General features: G+C 35.1%; 1 protein-coding gene across 1 annotated transcript in view; it reads left to right on the top strand.

Moving 5' to 3' along the window:
• Positions 1 to 15,412, top strand: part of ITGAV (integrin subunit alpha V) — a 103,019-nt gene extending 87,607 nt beyond the window's left edge. The window contains exons 21-30 of the mRNA XM_059166830.1: positions 257 to 349; positions 2,067 to 2,146; positions 3,314 to 3,394; positions 3,814 to 3,919; positions 4,522 to 4,680; positions 5,691 to 5,801; positions 10,417 to 10,530; positions 10,632 to 10,739; positions 11,306 to 11,428; positions 11,684 to 15,412. Coding sequence (XP_059022813.1) covers positions 257 to 349; positions 2,067 to 2,146; positions 3,314 to 3,394; positions 3,814 to 3,919; positions 4,522 to 4,680; positions 5,691 to 5,801; positions 10,417 to 10,530; positions 10,632 to 10,739; positions 11,306 to 11,428; positions 11,684 to 11,779 — 1,071 coding nt within the window. The 3' untranslated portion in view covers positions 11,780 to 15,412. The remainder of the gene's footprint in view (positions 1 to 256; positions 350 to 2,066; positions 2,147 to 3,313; positions 3,395 to 3,813; positions 3,920 to 4,521; positions 4,681 to 5,690; positions 5,802 to 10,416; positions 10,531 to 10,631; positions 10,740 to 11,305; positions 11,429 to 11,683) is intronic.
• Positions 15,413 to 16,918: the final 1,506 nt, after the last annotated feature.

Below are 16,918 nucleotides of genomic sequence, written 5' to 3'. Positions count from 1 at the left end.
GGTTATGTATCTAATCCTCTAGGGATCTTTTAGAAATACCTTTATACAGTTGTACACAATTGCAGTTGTACACAATTCTGGCTTCCCCCATACCCACTCCCCATTTGCTCAAATGGATGGATATATTTTTAAAATAAGAAACTTAACTATGCAACTGCATGATGTTGTCTAGGAATTTTATAGTGTGTTTTTTTGGGGTCATTAATTTATTTTCCTTTCAATCCCCCCCCCCCCCCGCCTTTTTTGGCTGTCAAAGGCCTTAGCAAGACTTTCCTGTGCATTTAAGACAGAAAACCAAACCCGCCAGGTGGTATGTGATCTTGGAAACCCAATGAAGGCTGGAACTCAAGTAAGATATTTTAACTAAATGGATTTTTTTTCTTTTAAAGAAAAAAGCATATTTTTCTGTGGGTTTTTCCACAGAAATTTTTTAAATAAATATTTCAGAATGTCTCTGTAAATTGGTTTTAATTTAGAATGTAACGATTATCAGAGTTTGATTATAACTGAGAAAATATAATAATGGATTGCACTATTACACTGTATTCAATAAGCAGTGTTTACACTGCCTTCATTTTACTAAATGGATTGAAAACATGGGTTAAACTAAGGACCAAAATTGTAACTCTGATATTTTTACCAAATGATTTAATGAATCCTTAAAGCCATTCTGACAGATACCAAGACTCTCATTATTGTGATAGAATTATCTCATGAATTTGAAACTTTATCATCGTCCCAAATAGAATCAAAGAGCATCTTAGTTGGATCAGGCTCCCCTTGAAGTGGAGAAGGGAGCCCAAGAGTTTGAGAAAATGCACTCAATGGGTCTGCTTCTGAAATGCTCTAAAAAGTGAACAAACATATAGCTGGAGAACTCTTAGGATCAAGGAAAAATGGGAGTATATTTCATCTTACTTTTTTTCTTGCTACTTTTTCTGTAAGATTTAATTATAGTACAAAGACTTTGGTAATCTGAAGATCTGTTTATCTTTCCTGTTAGATGATTATTTAAAGGTACAGACTTGGCAGCTAATAATAGATAAGCCTTAGAGATATAATGCACAGCATAGTGAATATAAATAATCAACCTTGTGGTGGTGCCTGTGGCTCAGTCAGTTAAGTGTCTGACTATTGGTTTAAGCTCACGTCATGATCTCAGGGTCATGAGATCGAGCCCTGCATCCAGTGTAGATAATTTCAAGTTATTTCAAGTGGCTCAGTCCAGGCTTTATAAAGTGAGAGGTGGTTTGATGAAGTCCCCCCAGAAGTTCCATTTTTGTGTATCATAAATAATCCCCAAGAAGCCTGCTTTCTCTTACCCTGTTAGCTCAGTTCTTTTTTTAAAAGATTTTATTTATTTATTTGACAGAGACAGTGAGAGAGGGAATACAAGCAAAGGGAGTGGGAGAGGGAGAAGCAGGCTTCCTGCTGAGCAGGGAGCCTGACATGGGGCTCGATCCCAGGACCCTGGGATCATGACTTAAGTGGAAGGCAGACTCAACAACTGAGCCACTCAGGCGTTCCAGGTATTTTCTTTAAGAACAATGTTCCCCTGCAGGAATTAGGATGATTATTGTTAGTGGAGTTGTGATAGGCATAGCGAAGTTCTGGCTCTAACCCTACCTCTCAAGCCTTGTGTAAGCCAGGTTCTCCCGCTTTTTAATAAAATCTGTTCATTCTTCCTTTCTGCTCCATTAACACAAGTTCAGTTGTTAATTTCCTGTCACCAAATCAGTGTGCAGAATTGCCATACTGTCACTGAATCAACAGATACACACTTTTGCATTTTTTATAAAGTTAATATTAGGTATTATTATGAGTAGATAAAATTATGTTAATAATTGTTAAGTAGGTTCCTTTATGATTGGCCCATGTATCTTAAATAAAAGAGATTCAATAGAAGATCAGATTTAATTATCTCTGTTAGAGTGTTTTCGGTTTTATTATAAGCTCAGAAAAACCCTATTTTGGAACAACCCTTTATATTTGGACATTGGAATTTAAATTTCACTGATTAGACATTGTTTTAATTAATATAGTGCTATCTCTTCCTCCCTCTTCAGCTCCTGGCTGGTCTTCGTTTCAGTGTGCACCAGCAATCAGAGATGGATACTTCTGTGAAATTCGATTTACAGATCCAAAGGTATGGAAACTTTTTTCAGTTTTTAATAACTACTGAGGAAATGTTACTTGTTATAAACATATTATGTAATATATTCTGAATGTTATGGAATAGAGTAGACTGAAATTTCAGTACTTGACTATATCATTTTTATTATTATTATTTTTATTTTTAAATTTTATTTTAAAAATTTCACTTATAATGTTTTCAAGGTTGATTATCATTTTTCAAAATAAAATAGTATTTATTGTTTTGTATAAATACATTAATGTCATAAATACTAAAAATACGGAAAATCTAGAAACAAATAGAAAACAATAATTACTCATAAATACCCCTGTGAACATTTTGTTATATATCATATTATATCAGTTTCTTTTACAGAATAAGATTCTTGAACACGTCTCTATATGTTTAATCATTTTCCTTATTGGTGGACATTTAAGTTGCCTCCAGTTTTGTTTTGTTTTTTTTCTAAGATTTTATTGATTTTGAGAGAGAGAGACCAAGCAAGCGGGCAGAAGGGCAAAGGGAGAGAAAGAATCTCAAGCAGGGGGTACCTGGGTGGCTCAGTGAGTTAAAGCCTCTGCCTTTGGCTCAGGTCATGATCCCAGAGTCCTGGGATAGAGTCCCATATCGGGCTCTGCTCAGCGGGGAGCCTGCTTCCCTTCCTCTCTCTCTGCCTGCCTCTCTGCTTACTTGTGATCTCTGTTTGTCAAATAAATAAATAAAATCTTTAAAAAAAAAAAAAAAAGAATCTCAAGCAGACTCTGTGCTGAGCATGGAGCCAAACACGGGCTCCATCCCATGACCGTGAGATCAAGACCTGAGATGAAATTGAGAGTTGGATACTTAAGGCACCCAGGCACCCCTGCCTCTAATTTTTTTTTCAAACTGTGATGAACATCTATGTAGAAAATATGTTTTTCATTTTTTATTATGCAATTTTAAAAATCAATATTTCTATCCTAAGAATAATTTGAGTTTTGAGCTTGTAAAACCAAAGTAAAAGAAGTAAAATTTGATCATTTTGGAATTAAATGCCAATGAAAATCATTTTTAGTAGTTTTTTCCTTTCTTTGTTGCTTTTAATTTGTTCATTTTTCATTTCACTGCATTTGCCTCTGTAGGTCTTTGATGATGATCATGCTTAGTTCAGGCCTAAATGTGTATTTTTTTCTTTTTCAGCTCCAATCTCTTTGACAAAGTAAGCCCAGTTGTTTCTTACAGAGTTGACCTCGCTGTCTTAGCTGCTGTTGAGATAAGAGGGTCAGTATGATGACTGAGTTGAGTGTCTCATTCTTGTGAGATTTAAACTGCTTTAAAATGCAATTACTTTTTAAAAGCAACCGTTGAGGCTCAGTAGCTTCTTGCGGGAAGTATCCCTCCAAGTTTCATGGTAGTTTTACTAGCGCTATAGCTTCTGTAGAAATAAGGTCCTAGGTGTATTCCAAAGCCCCAAATATTTATTTGGTAACCTCTGGAAATAAACCAGATATGGCAACAGCAGGCACAAAATAAGTGTGTTGAACTTTTATGGGACTTCATTTGTCAATTCACCTATTACATTAGATTCAGTAATGAGTACCTTGTGTGTAGGTATGTGTGGGTGTTCACAGATACATACAGTTTTTTTTCTTTTAAATATGTATATTTTTAATTGGTAATGATTTGATTCATTTGAATAGAGTTTCAAGTCCTGATCATATCTTTCTTCCAATTCCAAACTGGGAGCATAAGGAGAACCCTGAGAATGAAGAAGATGTTGGGCCAGTTGTTCAGCACATCTATGAGGTTTGCCATTGTTAGCTTTAACTGATACATGGTAGAGAGCCTTTAAAGAGAACAGATAGACTACTTATAAAAAACCAAATCTGCACAATGATTATATAAACTGCATTGTTTAAGGATGTATCAGAACTTTCTTTGAATTGTTTCCCTATTCAGAAGTTCCTTTTTTAAAGACAAATAGCTTCAAGTGATTAAAGAATGCAGTTTATACAAATTGTTGTCTAAAACCAGTTACTTCTACTTGAATAAAAGCAATAGGTCATCATTGAGTATTTTCATATGGACGTTTTGCAGTTCTAACTAAAAATTAAAAGTGCCTGTAGCAGATCATCAGAATTTTCTTCCTACAGAAAGAAAATTTTCTATGCCATCTTTCATTTGAAAACTTTTTCATATTTTCCTCTTGTTACATATTTTCATCCTGACATATACCGCCCTATAGTAGAGACAAATGCTGAGTTTGATCTCCTTTGGCCAGTAATGATCATGTTGTAATGTCAGAGTAACTTTGGAACCTCTGCTGTAATTCAGCTAAAATTGGTGTAGGGGGAGGATTAAGGAATAGATTTTTGCTCAAAGGATTTGCATTTTCTTTGCCCCATCAGTTGAGAAACAACGGTCCAAGTTCATTCAGCAAGGCAATGCTGAATCTTCAGTGGCCTTACAAGTATAACAATAACACTTTGTTATACATCCTTCAATATGAAATTGATGGGCCAATGAACTGCACTTCAGATATGGAGATCAACCCTTTGAGAATTAAGGTAATGTGCTTAATAGCAACTTTTTATTATGATGATATTTAATGCTTTTTCTTTCTAGATCTATGAGAGCAATGTATGAAATAAAATATTTATTTATTTTTGAAGATTTTATTTATTTATTCGAGAATGAGAGAGAGATGAGCAGAGGGGAGGGGTAGAGGGAGAAGCAGTCTCCCTGCAAAGCAGGGATCCCGATGCAGGACTTCGATCCCAGGACCCCTGGAATCATGGCTAGAGCGGAGGGTAGACACTTAACCGACTGAGCCACCCAGGTGCCCAAAATAAAACAATTATTTTAATAACACAAACCCATTCTACAAAAATACTTTACTTCATAACCAGTACACTAAGGATTAAATTGTTTATTTGTATAACAAGTAAGGATTAATTCCTTACTCTGAGAAGTCCTATTGAATCATTTATTTATGGAGAGATCCAGTTTGACTTTCGTTCCATTGCATTGTGGTTTATCCACATATGATATTGCGACGGGGTGTTTTGTCGTTCAAATTTTTGTCTGTGGAAAAAGATCTAACATTTTACTTAACCCTGCTCTTTTGACTTCCATGTCTTGGAAAAATGTCATTTTGTGGAATTCTGTACTTTTGTACAGTCCTCTCCATCCTAGCACATGTATTTGGATAAGAAGCTATTGCCCAACTTGGACTAAGGAAAGCTAAGAAAACAGAACAAAAGGCTCTTTGGAAATGATATATATTCATGATTAACACTTACCACAGTTGTGCACGGTGAAATTTCAGGCTGTTCCCTTGTGTTTTATCCATGTCTCCCCTAGCTGTGCAAGGGAAGAAGAAAATCATAGGTAGGCAGAGGTAACTTTCCATATATTAAGGACTCTCTGTGCTTACTTTCTACCATATACTAAGTGATAAATTTGTCCTAACACGTTTTCAGCCACCATGTTTTAATCACATATAATGGTTTATGCCAAACATCAATGCAAAAATGTTTTCCACTGTTATATATCACCAGTTTCTCTGTAACCCTAGATCTCAAATTCACAAACCGAAAAGAATGACACAGTTCCTGGGCAAGGGGACCGGAACCATCTCATCACCAAGCGGGATCTCACCCTCAGTGAAGGAGATGTTCACACTTTGGTAAGCACCATTTCAACAACAAGTACTTTAAACATTTAAAAATATGTGATTATAGAACCAATGCCAAAGAACACTTCAGAAATAACAACAGCTGTGCTTGGAAGAACCACATATATTTTTATACTATTCATTCCTCTTATTTTCCTGTTCCTAGTCAAATTAATGCCAGATTTTCTTCAAATGATCTATCTTTGTAGATGGTAATAAAAGTATTTTATATTCCAACTTATTTTTCTAGCTGTACTCCAACTGATCTCTTTCCTGACCTCATCCTAATCTTGGAGGCTTTAGTGCAGTATTGGGAGAAAAACCCAGGAGTCCTCAACAAAAATGAATTACAAGAATAATTAGCATTATGATCAACTTTTGTTGAGTCCGTCTGTGTAAGGAATACAATGTTATAATATGGCTTATCATTTACGTTTTTGAAATTTAACAGATCTGCAAACCATCAGCTAGTGGGGTATCCAGTATCGTGTTTATATTCATTAGCAAACACCAATTACCTTCTTGTCACCACATTCCATAGGTCTTCTTAGTTTTCATCTGCCTCAACTCTCAGTGACTTTTGGCCCTGTTTGTCACTTCCTCTCTTGTGCCATCACTCCTCATTCACTTCTGAGACACAGCTCTCTTGGCTCTTCGCCTGTCACAACTAGCAGTTTCTTGTTCTTCACTTCCAGACCTTTAATTCTATAGTATTCCAGGGCTCACATCTCAGATTTCTTACCTACTCCACGTACATTCATTCATTAGATCTCTGCCTTCCAATACTATAGACACCAGGAACATTTCAAGTAGCCACATGTGGCTCTTGCTTTGGGAAGCAGAGATATCTTCATACTGGTGATTTCCATGATTATAGGAAGCTCTGATCAGACAGTGCTATACTAGAGGATGTTACTCACTCTCATGGCTATAAATACTGTCTCTGTGTGGATGACTTCCATTATCCAACTGCCTACTGGAACTCCTCTTAAATATTTATTAGTAATCTTAAATTTAATCCCAAGAATGTACCCCTGAGTTTTCCTGACTCTGCTCTTTCTATAGTGTTCCACATCTTAGTAATCCATTGTCAAAACCTGGGAATTGTGATTGATTCCTGTTTTTCTCTCAGATCTCACATCCTATATATTAGCAAATGCTATCAATACCTACTTTCAGATTACCCTTCTCAGCAGCTATACCACTGTTATAGCCTTACCCAGGCTACCTTCCCCTCTCACTTCGATTATTGCCAGACTTCTAGTTGGACTCCATATTTGTCTTTTTCCCCCATTACCGTTTATTTGCCAAATAGGAACCATAGTGATTTTTTAAAATGGTGAAGAGGTCATGTTAATCCAGTGCCTTCCCATATAAGTCAGAGAGGAAGCCAGAGCATGTAAAGCTTTTAAGCCCAACAAGATCTAGGCCCTTAGAACTTGCTGGCTGCGTTTTCTCTCCTTACTCTGCTCCTCATATTTTGGCTACCTTAGTTTTTCATTGAATAGACATCCCCAAACATGTTTCTGCATCCAGGCTTTGAAAATTTTTCTCCCATCTGCCTGGAATGCTCTTTAGGGGGAATGCTCTTTGTCCAGATAAAACCGTGGCTTATGTTCCCATCTCCTTCCAGTGTCCTTAAATGGCAGATTATGACAGGACTTCCCTCACCAACCCATGTGAAATAGAAATTACTTTTAACCCCCACCCCACTTTTCATTCTGTACGTTATCCTCCTATAGAACTACATTTTTTAAAAATTGAGATAAAACTTACATGATATAAAATTCACCATTTTGACCAATTTACAGTATGCAATTGAGTGATTTTTAGTATATTCGTGACATTGTGCAACCAGCACCATTATCTAATTCCAGAACATTTTCATTGCTTCAAAGAGAAATACTGTACCCATTACATAGTCACTACCCATTCTTCCAGAACTGTTACCAGTTCCGGCAACCACCGGTTTGCTTTCTGTCTCTAAGGATTTGTCTGTTCTGGACATTTCATATACATGAAATCATATGATACGTAATCTTACGTGTTTGGCTTCTTTGACTCAGTTTAATTTTTTAAGGTTCACCATGTTATAGCATATAGTAGTACTTCAGTCATTTTTTATGGCTGAATAATACTCCATTCTGCAGATATATGACATTTTGTCTGTCTGTTCATTGGTTGACGAATATTAAGATTGTTTCTTTCTACTTTTTATTTACTTTCAATAGTGCCATTATGAGCATTCGTGTACATGTTTTTGTGTGTATATGTTTTCAGTTCTCTTGGAAATAAACATAGGAGTGCATTTGGTGAACTCTATTTAACTTTTGAGAGACAACAAACTTTTCCAAAGTGGTTGCACCATTTTTATTCTCAATTCCATTTTTCCACATTCGCTATCACTTGCTCTTTCCTTAAAAAAAATTGTTTTTTATTTTGTTTTATGGTCATCCTTGTCAGTGTGAGGTAGTGTCTCATTGTGGCTTTATTTGTATTTCCTTAATAACTAATGATGTTTAGCATCTTTTGAGTTGTAGGTTTTCTTTTAAGAAATGTCTTTTCAAATTCTCTGCCCATTTCTGTTTGTTTGTTTATTTAAATTTATTTATTTTAGAGCATAGGGGGAGGAGCAGTTGGAGAGGGGAAAAAGTATCCCAAGCAGACTGACTCAACACTGAGCACGGAGCCCAACACAGGGCTCCATGCCATGACCCCGAGATCATGACCTGAGCTGAAACAAAGAGTCAGTTACTTATCCAGCTGGGCCACCCAGGCACCTCATTTTGCCCATTTTTAAATTGGGTTGTTTGCCTTTGTTGTTAAGTCATAAAAAGTTCTTTATATATTCTAGATACTTCTCTTTTCAGAACTATTATTGCACATATTTTTTCCTATTTTGTAAGTTGTCTTGTCACTTTCTTGATAGTATCCCTTTGATGCAAAAAGTTTTCTAATTTGAAGATGTTCAGATTTGTCAAACTTTTTTCTTCTTTTGTTGCTTCTGCTTTTGCTGTCCCAGTTAAGAAACCATTGCCTAACCTGAGATCCTGAATATGTACACCTAAGTTTTTTGTTTTTTTAAATTTCATACTTCTGAGTCTTATTTTGATCTATACATGTATCTTTATGCAAGTACCAAATTGTTTTGATTATTTTAGCTCTGTAGTTAGTTTTGAAATTGAGAAGTATGAGTCCTTGAACATTTTCTTCTTTTTCAAGATTGTTTTAGCTATGGGGGGTTCTTTGGAATTCCATATGAATTTTAGGATCAGCTTGATCATTTCTACAGAAAAGGTAGTTGGAGTTTTGGTAGCAGTTTTGTTGGATCTGTAACAGTTTAGGAGTGTTTTCATCTTAATAATAGTAAGTCTAACAGTTCTTGAACATGAGGTATCTTTCCATTTATTTAGGTCTTCTTTAATTTCTTTAAAAAATATTTTGTACTAGTAAGTGTATGCAAGTCTTGCACTTTCTTGGTTAAAATACTTCTATGTATTTTATTCTTTTGGGATGCTCTTTTTTAAATAGAATTGTTTTCTTAATTTCATCTTCAGAATTTTCATTATTGGTATATAGAAATACAAGTTATTTCTATATTAGTCTTGCATTCTGTACCTTTTCTGTACTTGTTTATTAGCTCTAATAGTTTCATGGTGGATTTTTAGTGTTTTTGTATATAAGATCCTGTCATCTATGAACAGATAGCTTTACTTCTTCCTTTCCAATTTCGGTACCTTTTATTTAATTTAATTTTTTTCTTGCTTAATTGTACTGGCTAGGGCCTTCTGGACAATTTGAATAAGAGTGTCATGCGTGGGCACTGTTGTCTTGTTTCTGATCTTAGGGGGAAAGTGTTTTTCTTTCGCCATTAAGTGTGGTGTTAGCTACCAGCTTCTCACAGATGCCCTCTCCTGGGTCGTGGAAACTTAGTTATTCCTTGTCATTGACTAGTGGTACTACTTACTAGATAGCATTGTTGTGTAATTATGCATGTGACAGGTCTAATGCAGTTTGACCAGCACATGCAAGGTGGTCATTATTTCTTATCTTTGACTGCCTGCCTTCCAGTTATTGATAAAAACACTGAATGTAAACATCAGCATGCCACTTGATTTCTATGGGTCTGACATGGCATAGCTGTTAAGATTCATTCTGCTTCTTTTCTTTTCCATAGGCATAGAATGATCTGATTTTTATGGCTTATTATAATCATCATGCTCTGGGTTTACCTAAGAATATTAATTTCTAGAAGAATGTTGACTTCTGGCCATAAAAATACATCTCTTAATATTATAGATCTTATCTTTATATAACAAATCACATTAAAACCATTCCCTTTATTTTTATTTTAGTATTTTTTTTAAGTAGGCTCCATGCCCAGTTTGGAGCCCAACATGGGGCTTGACCTCAGAACCCTGAGATGAAGACCTGAGCTGAGACTGAGTCAGACACCTAACCAACTAAGCCACCCAGGCGCCCCTAAAACAAAAAGCATTCCTAGACTCCACTATTAGCCTATCATTTTAAATATTATTCTTATAAGGCAAAACAGTCTGGATCATCTCTTTATTCCTCACATAAAACAACATTACTTTTCTTGTAAGTGAAGAATTCGTTTTGGCAGGGTTGTGGAGTTGCTGAGTGCCTGAAGATTGTCTGCCAGGTTGGACGACTAGACAGAGGAAAGAGTGCCATCCTGTATGTAAAGTCCCTGCTCTGGACTGAGACCTTTATGAATGTAAGTAGGCAGATAACAGCCTTCAGCAGTCTATCCATTTTCTCCAAGACATGAAAAAGGCCTCACATCTTGGAAATCATTTCATTATCATTTCCATACAGAAAGAAAACCAGAATCATTCATACTCTCTGAAGTCATCTGCTTCTTTTAACGTCATTGAATTCCCTTATAAGAACCTTCCAATTGAGGATATCTTCAACTCCACATTAGTAAGTCATTGATTTGGGGAAATGGAATAACTGTACTCAGTTCAATGCCGTAGATTTTTATTTTATTTTATTTTAAATAATGACACCCAAACTATTGTAAAAGTTACCTGGTAGGCTTGTAACCTAGTTAAATATTATTTTACTCCCTCACCCCAGAATTATTAAAGGTAGATGTTTTTACTTTAGCATCCCTATGTAAGAGATTTCATGGGGAATTTTTCCCCATGAAGTTAGAAAGTTGGAAATTAACTATAAAAGGTGAAGGTGAAAGATTTTAAAGATCTATAATTTGAGGATTAAAAATGGGACCAATACATCAAAGCTGGATATTCAGTTCTTTAAAATTTTTTAAAAGTCACTTCAGAGGTTCCTTGAAGTTAACCTGCTGTTGGGAATTTTATGTTGCGTATGTGCCTGCTTCAGTACCAAATACATAATCACAGATTATCATATACAAGAAAAGAAAATGTGAATGCCATTAAAACAAAATGTAATAAGCATTCAGACATTTGTTGAGTGGTTTAGCGAACTATGTTTAAAACTCAAAACCTTTGCCCCCCCAACAGGTTACCACTAATGTCACCTGGGGCGTTCAGCCCGCACCCATGCCTGTGCCTGTGTGGGTGATCATTTTAGCAGTGCTCGCAGGATTGCTGTTACTGGCTGTTTTGGTATTTGTAATGTACAGGGTAAGTAATGGACTTGGGAAGAGCAGCAGGGAGGAGAAGCAGAAGAAAAGGGTACGGGGGGAGGGAAAGGAGGAAGAATAGAAGAAGGGAAGAAAGAAAGGGAACTTTAATGCTGCATGATGAGCACCATATATTTGAAGGGAGAAAAGTTGTATGAGGTGCTGCTCAAATTTTCTTGGTGATAATACAGTCACTTAATACTTTGAATTTTCTTCACTGATGTGGTGGTAATGTTCGTTTTTCTTCACCTAACAGATGGGCTTTTTTAAACGTGTTCGGCCACCTCAAGAAGAACAAGAAAGGGAACAGCTTCAACCTCATGAAAATGGTGAAGGAAACTCAGAAACTTAACTGTGATTTTTAAGTTATGCTACATCCTGACCCATTAGAATCACTGACTTCCTTACAGGTTTCAGTTTCTTTTGCAAAGATTAAAATCCCAAGACTGTACTGCTGATGGTGCCCATGGGTGTTAACCACAAAACAAGAGCAATATTTGTCAACCTTTTTGTAATAATTAAGTTCAGATGTACGTGTAATACACACCCACTGACTTGTGTTTTTAGGTATTTAAATAATAAAATTTCAAGTGATAGTTCTTCAATGTACATAAGACAGGTAGTGCCTGAGTTACCACTTTATATAAAATAGTACCTCCTACAATTATTGTTTCTGATTTTGTATGTTGATTTTGTTGTTTGTTATTGCTTTTGTTGTTTTAAAGCAATCCATATTTGGACCTTAGGATCCACATCTTTTGTACAGGAATTTATTGTTAATATACATTACACTACAGTTGAGTTTTTAAGCTACTAACTTTATAACTGCATGAACTTGGATTTTAACATTACCTATGTAGTAGAACTTAAAAAAAAAAAAAAAGAAAAAAAGCATGGTCCATCCAAATTCTTTGCTGTAATAGTAAAGATACAGTATTTTTAATATAAAAATTGGGTACATGCTATTACATTTTAATTTTTGTTTAATCCACAGTCCATTTCCTTACATTTTAATTTGTATGTTTAGGTTCTCTTTCAAATCCTTTAAGCTAACCTGTACTAAAAATTCTATGATCAGAAATGCCTCTTTTGTGTAATAGTTTAATTTCCTCTCATCATCTTCATGCTTAAAGCCATATGCAGTTGGGAATCGTTTCCAAAGTACATGTATTCCATTGTATTAGTCCAGCTATTTACAATACAAAGAAAAGCATTTAAATTAAAAGACTGTAGTTCTTTGGTAAAGTTGCTTATTTGTAGTATGCTCTTAGAGCAAGGCTTTTTAGTTGACATTAATTTATTTTCTTCCTATATATGTATTCTTCCTTATATTTCCAAAACTTTACTGAGAATGGGCTAAGATCAGTGAGGAATCTTTACAAATTACAGGAACCTGCATCCAACCTCCCAACCCCACAAGAAATGCTTGGAATTGAAATTCCTAACGTAGCTTGCTGGTGTGCTTTAGAAATAGCATGATGCTACTTATATGGGTATTACCTTAGTTTCGACAAAGTATCATGTGGAAAACCAGTCTCAGCTATCAAAATAACTATAAAAGTTACTTTTATAAGCAATTCAGGTTACTGGGAGCCTTTTAAAACTTTTGTAGTTTTATTAACATAAATTACTTTTTTAGGATTTTTTATATAAAAATTGCACAGGTGGCACGTTGTCGTTTTATATGCCTGTAAGATGATGATTCTTCTGGAGGAATATGTGATTTATTCACAGTTCCTCAAGGTCTGGGAATGACTCCTAATTTTACCTATTTTTGTGCAATTACATCATGTTATTCTTTAGAAATTGAGAGTTTAATAGGTTTTTAACTGCTGTCCTCATTAGGCAATGATAAATATTTCCCTCAAATAATTGAATATTTTTCTGTTTTAAAAATAATTGAAATTTATCTTGCCATATCTTGTGTTCTAATTCCTTACACAAGTGGCTAAGCTAGAATGTATTCATAAAACAGAGGAACACGTGTTATATATGTTAGAACATGCTAAGACCCTGTATTTCGCTTTAATGAATCTCAAAATTAATAGGTTTGTAGTATAGATTTTATTAGTAGCTTAAAAGATCTTAGTCATATGCAATAAGTATTTTTACTACCAATGAGTCTAAAGTTTTTTAAGAAGAAAACCTTTTATTCCAGGGTCTGCCACCGAACAGTCACTAAGTTAACAACTTTCACTACCTGTTTTCCCACCTAATAGTAGTCATCCTTGAAAGTATATGTTGAATAAAATTCACTCTTTTAAAAAAACTTAACTGTTCACTTTTGCATGTTCTGTTCCTTTTATGACCTCTATCTCCAGGTATAATCTTGTATGGGAGACTGAAGGATGTTATTATTGGAAGCATGATGTTTTAAGTTCCCTTTTATGAAATGTAGTTTTAAGCAGTAGTATTTTCTTTTAAAAAATGAAAATGCATATCTCTACAAAAATGTGGTAGAAGAATGATTTGGAAGCTTACTCTTTGAGAAAATATTTGGGAAATTGTTGGGATTCTTTTTACCCTGAAGCAGCATGTGAATGTATTTGGTTAAAATGTCGGACAATAGTTCTATGAAAACTTTTAATTTTCAAACATTTTAAATGCTACTATTTATGATTTATTGAGAATTAAAATCCATTTTGAGTGTAAAATTTTAATGATCTGATCTGTTTTAAAAAACATAAGTGAGATAGGGAGTATTTATAGCATTTAATATTGGTAAGAACTTGATTCTGTTGTCAATTTCTTATGTAAGCATTTATTTCAGAATTGATATTTTGAGAAACATTTGTGTGAGGGATATTCTTTCTTTTTTTCCCCTTTGCCTTTCTCTTATGATGAATTATTATTTTATTATGATGATGACTGTTATTATGATATAGGTCTTCATAATTCTGAAGGATAAAACAATTAAAACTTTAGTGCCACAATTTTACCTATGTTTTGAAACTACTACTTCATAGTAAATTCTCATCAATACTTCATATAACAAGAAAATTGAAGTATTAGTAAAAGAGACTGTACTTATACTGACTTCCTTAAGAGGGCTGTGAAAGACTTGTGATAGTTAATGATGACCCCAAGAGAGATTTCAGTGGCAAAAGTACAGTATATACTAGATCAGCTGCTTTATATAAGGCAAACAGACTGTAAGTTGATAGACACTTTTTTGTTGCAAAACACAGTGCCAAGCTTGGAGAAGAAGAATAATTGGAATTTTTGAAATACATGTGTATAACCATTGCCAATCTTAATGTTACTTTGTATGTTCTCTTGGATAGTTTGTATATGTGGTAGTTTGGCAAATAAAAAAATGTGGAATTCAGAAATTGAATATAGGATTAAAAATGGCAAATAAAATAACTTAATACTCAGTGTTTTGGAGGCAAGCCCTTTTAATTTGTTGATATGCTAGTTTGGACAATGAACCCCAGGCATATATGCTTGTATTTCTTTGTAATTTCTTGATATGTAATGAGCTTCTTGGGAGAGGTACCAAATCCTTGATATTCGTTGTCATTGTTCTCAAGTGCAATATAACAATGTAACCAAACTTAGATAATTTTCAGAGTCATTGTTAATTTAGTAAACCTAATCTAAACAGACTTAAATTTATTAGAATTTTGGTTAGTAGGAAGGAGGGATTCTGCTATGGATATACAAATAAAGTTATTTACCCCTAAAAGATACCTTCTACATTTTATTTCAGGTTGGACATGACCTATTCCCTACTAGTTTTGAAACACTTTGAAATATCTTAAACTAACTTAGAACTGTATATCAAATTAATTTGCTACCTAATAACATAGTAATTTTCTTTTTTTAGCTTCTCTTATGATCACCCACATTGGGTGAGACATAAAACGCGTGTCTTCTAAAACTTGTCATTGCTGACTTGATTTAGTTAAAACCGGTACAGTGTTTTACTTAGTTTCCAATTTGTAACATGTGTCTGTTCAATAAACTTGAGCATATGGTGCCACTTTTGTGTATATTTTCCTTTGTGATCACAGTTTTGTTTTTTAATCACATGAGCCAGCAATAATAGACTAAGAGGATGACCTCAAAGAGGTGCCTCTTTGAAAGTCTGAATTCCTTATGAGTGTTATTTATTTGAAAAAGGGTAACACAAAAAGAGCAAAATGAACCTAAGTTTAAAAAACACCAATTACAGGGCACCTGGGTGGCTCAGTGGGTTAAGCCGCTGCCTTCGGCTCAGGTCATGGTCTCAGGGTCCTGGGATCGAGTCCCGCATCGGGCTCTCTGCTCAGCGGGGAGCCTGCTTCCTCCTCTCTCTCTCTCTGCCTGCCTCTCGGCCTACTTGTGATCTCACTCTCTCTGTCAAATAAAAAAAAAAAAAAAAAAAAAAAAAAAGTTTAAAAAAAATAAAATAAAATAAAAAACACCAATTACAAATCACAGAATTTTAAATTTTAAAATTGAAAAGGGGTTTCCATTTCCAATAATGGCAAGGTAGCTTTTATCAGATAAAAATGATAAGTGATGAACAAAAGAAGGGGGGAGAAAACCTTTTTGAAAACACTGAAGTTAGTAAAAGCAGCTTGACAGAAACTGGAGTGGATTTGATTATTAAAGAGGGGAACCACCTTTCTTCCTGGAAGTTACTTTCTGTTGTTGGATAGAATACAAGCAGAAAAGGGTCCTTATTTTCCTGGAATGATGGGACTGCCATCATGGATAAAAGTTGAGGAAAGAAAGGAGCCGCATTGTGGGAGGGAGGAATGTTTTCCCCTCAAATCCTTTTCTGACCCTTTCCATGACCCTGCTTTAGTGAGACTCCAAGGGGCCCAAAAGGAAAACAGCAGATGGAAGTTTGGAAGAGCTGAACAGTTAATTCAGCTACTGTCTACTGTAGGAGAAATGAGATTGGCGAAATTGGAGACTGGAGTGAGAAGAGCTTGGAAGCATCCAGTCTTTCCATCGAAACCTTGGAGGATCTATGCCCTAGGAATAAATACTACACACCAAGATTGACTGATGAGCCCTAGGATGAAGAGCAACACCATTGGCCCCCTCTAACAAAGCGTAAAACCAAGATTTCACAGATTTAAGGTGATCCACATGTAATTCATTTGCTCCTTTAGGCAGTTAATTTGAGTGGAGGACCACGTATAGAGAATGCAATGTTCCATCCACAATGTCATGTGTGTGTGAGAAATCTTTCCCATAGTTCGAAGGGGAAAAAAAGAGAAAGTCAATAGGCACAGACCCACAAACAATATAACAGGTGTGACTTTAAGTAACAATTATAAATATGTTAAAAATTCAAGAAAAACATCGAAATTATGGACATTTCAGAAGAGACTGGAAATTAATAAAAGACAAGTGGAAATTCCATTACTAAAAAATGCAGTATCTGAAGTCAGAAACTCATTGGAGGGGGATACAAAGTAGATCAAGAAAAGGAAGAACTTGTGAATTTCGAGAGCAATAGATGCATCTAAACTGAAGCACCACACGGGGGTGG

Source organism: Mustela lutreola, chromosome 3 (genome assembly GCF_030435805.1).
Source record: "Mustela lutreola isolate mMusLut2 chromosome 3, mMusLut2.pri, whole genome shotgun sequence".
In the NCBI taxonomy this organism is placed as follows: Eukaryota; Metazoa; Chordata; class Mammalia; order Carnivora; family Mustelidae; genus Mustela; species Mustela lutreola.
Note: the sequence above shows the minus strand (reverse complement) of the source record. Positions and strands in the feature narration are given on the sequence as shown.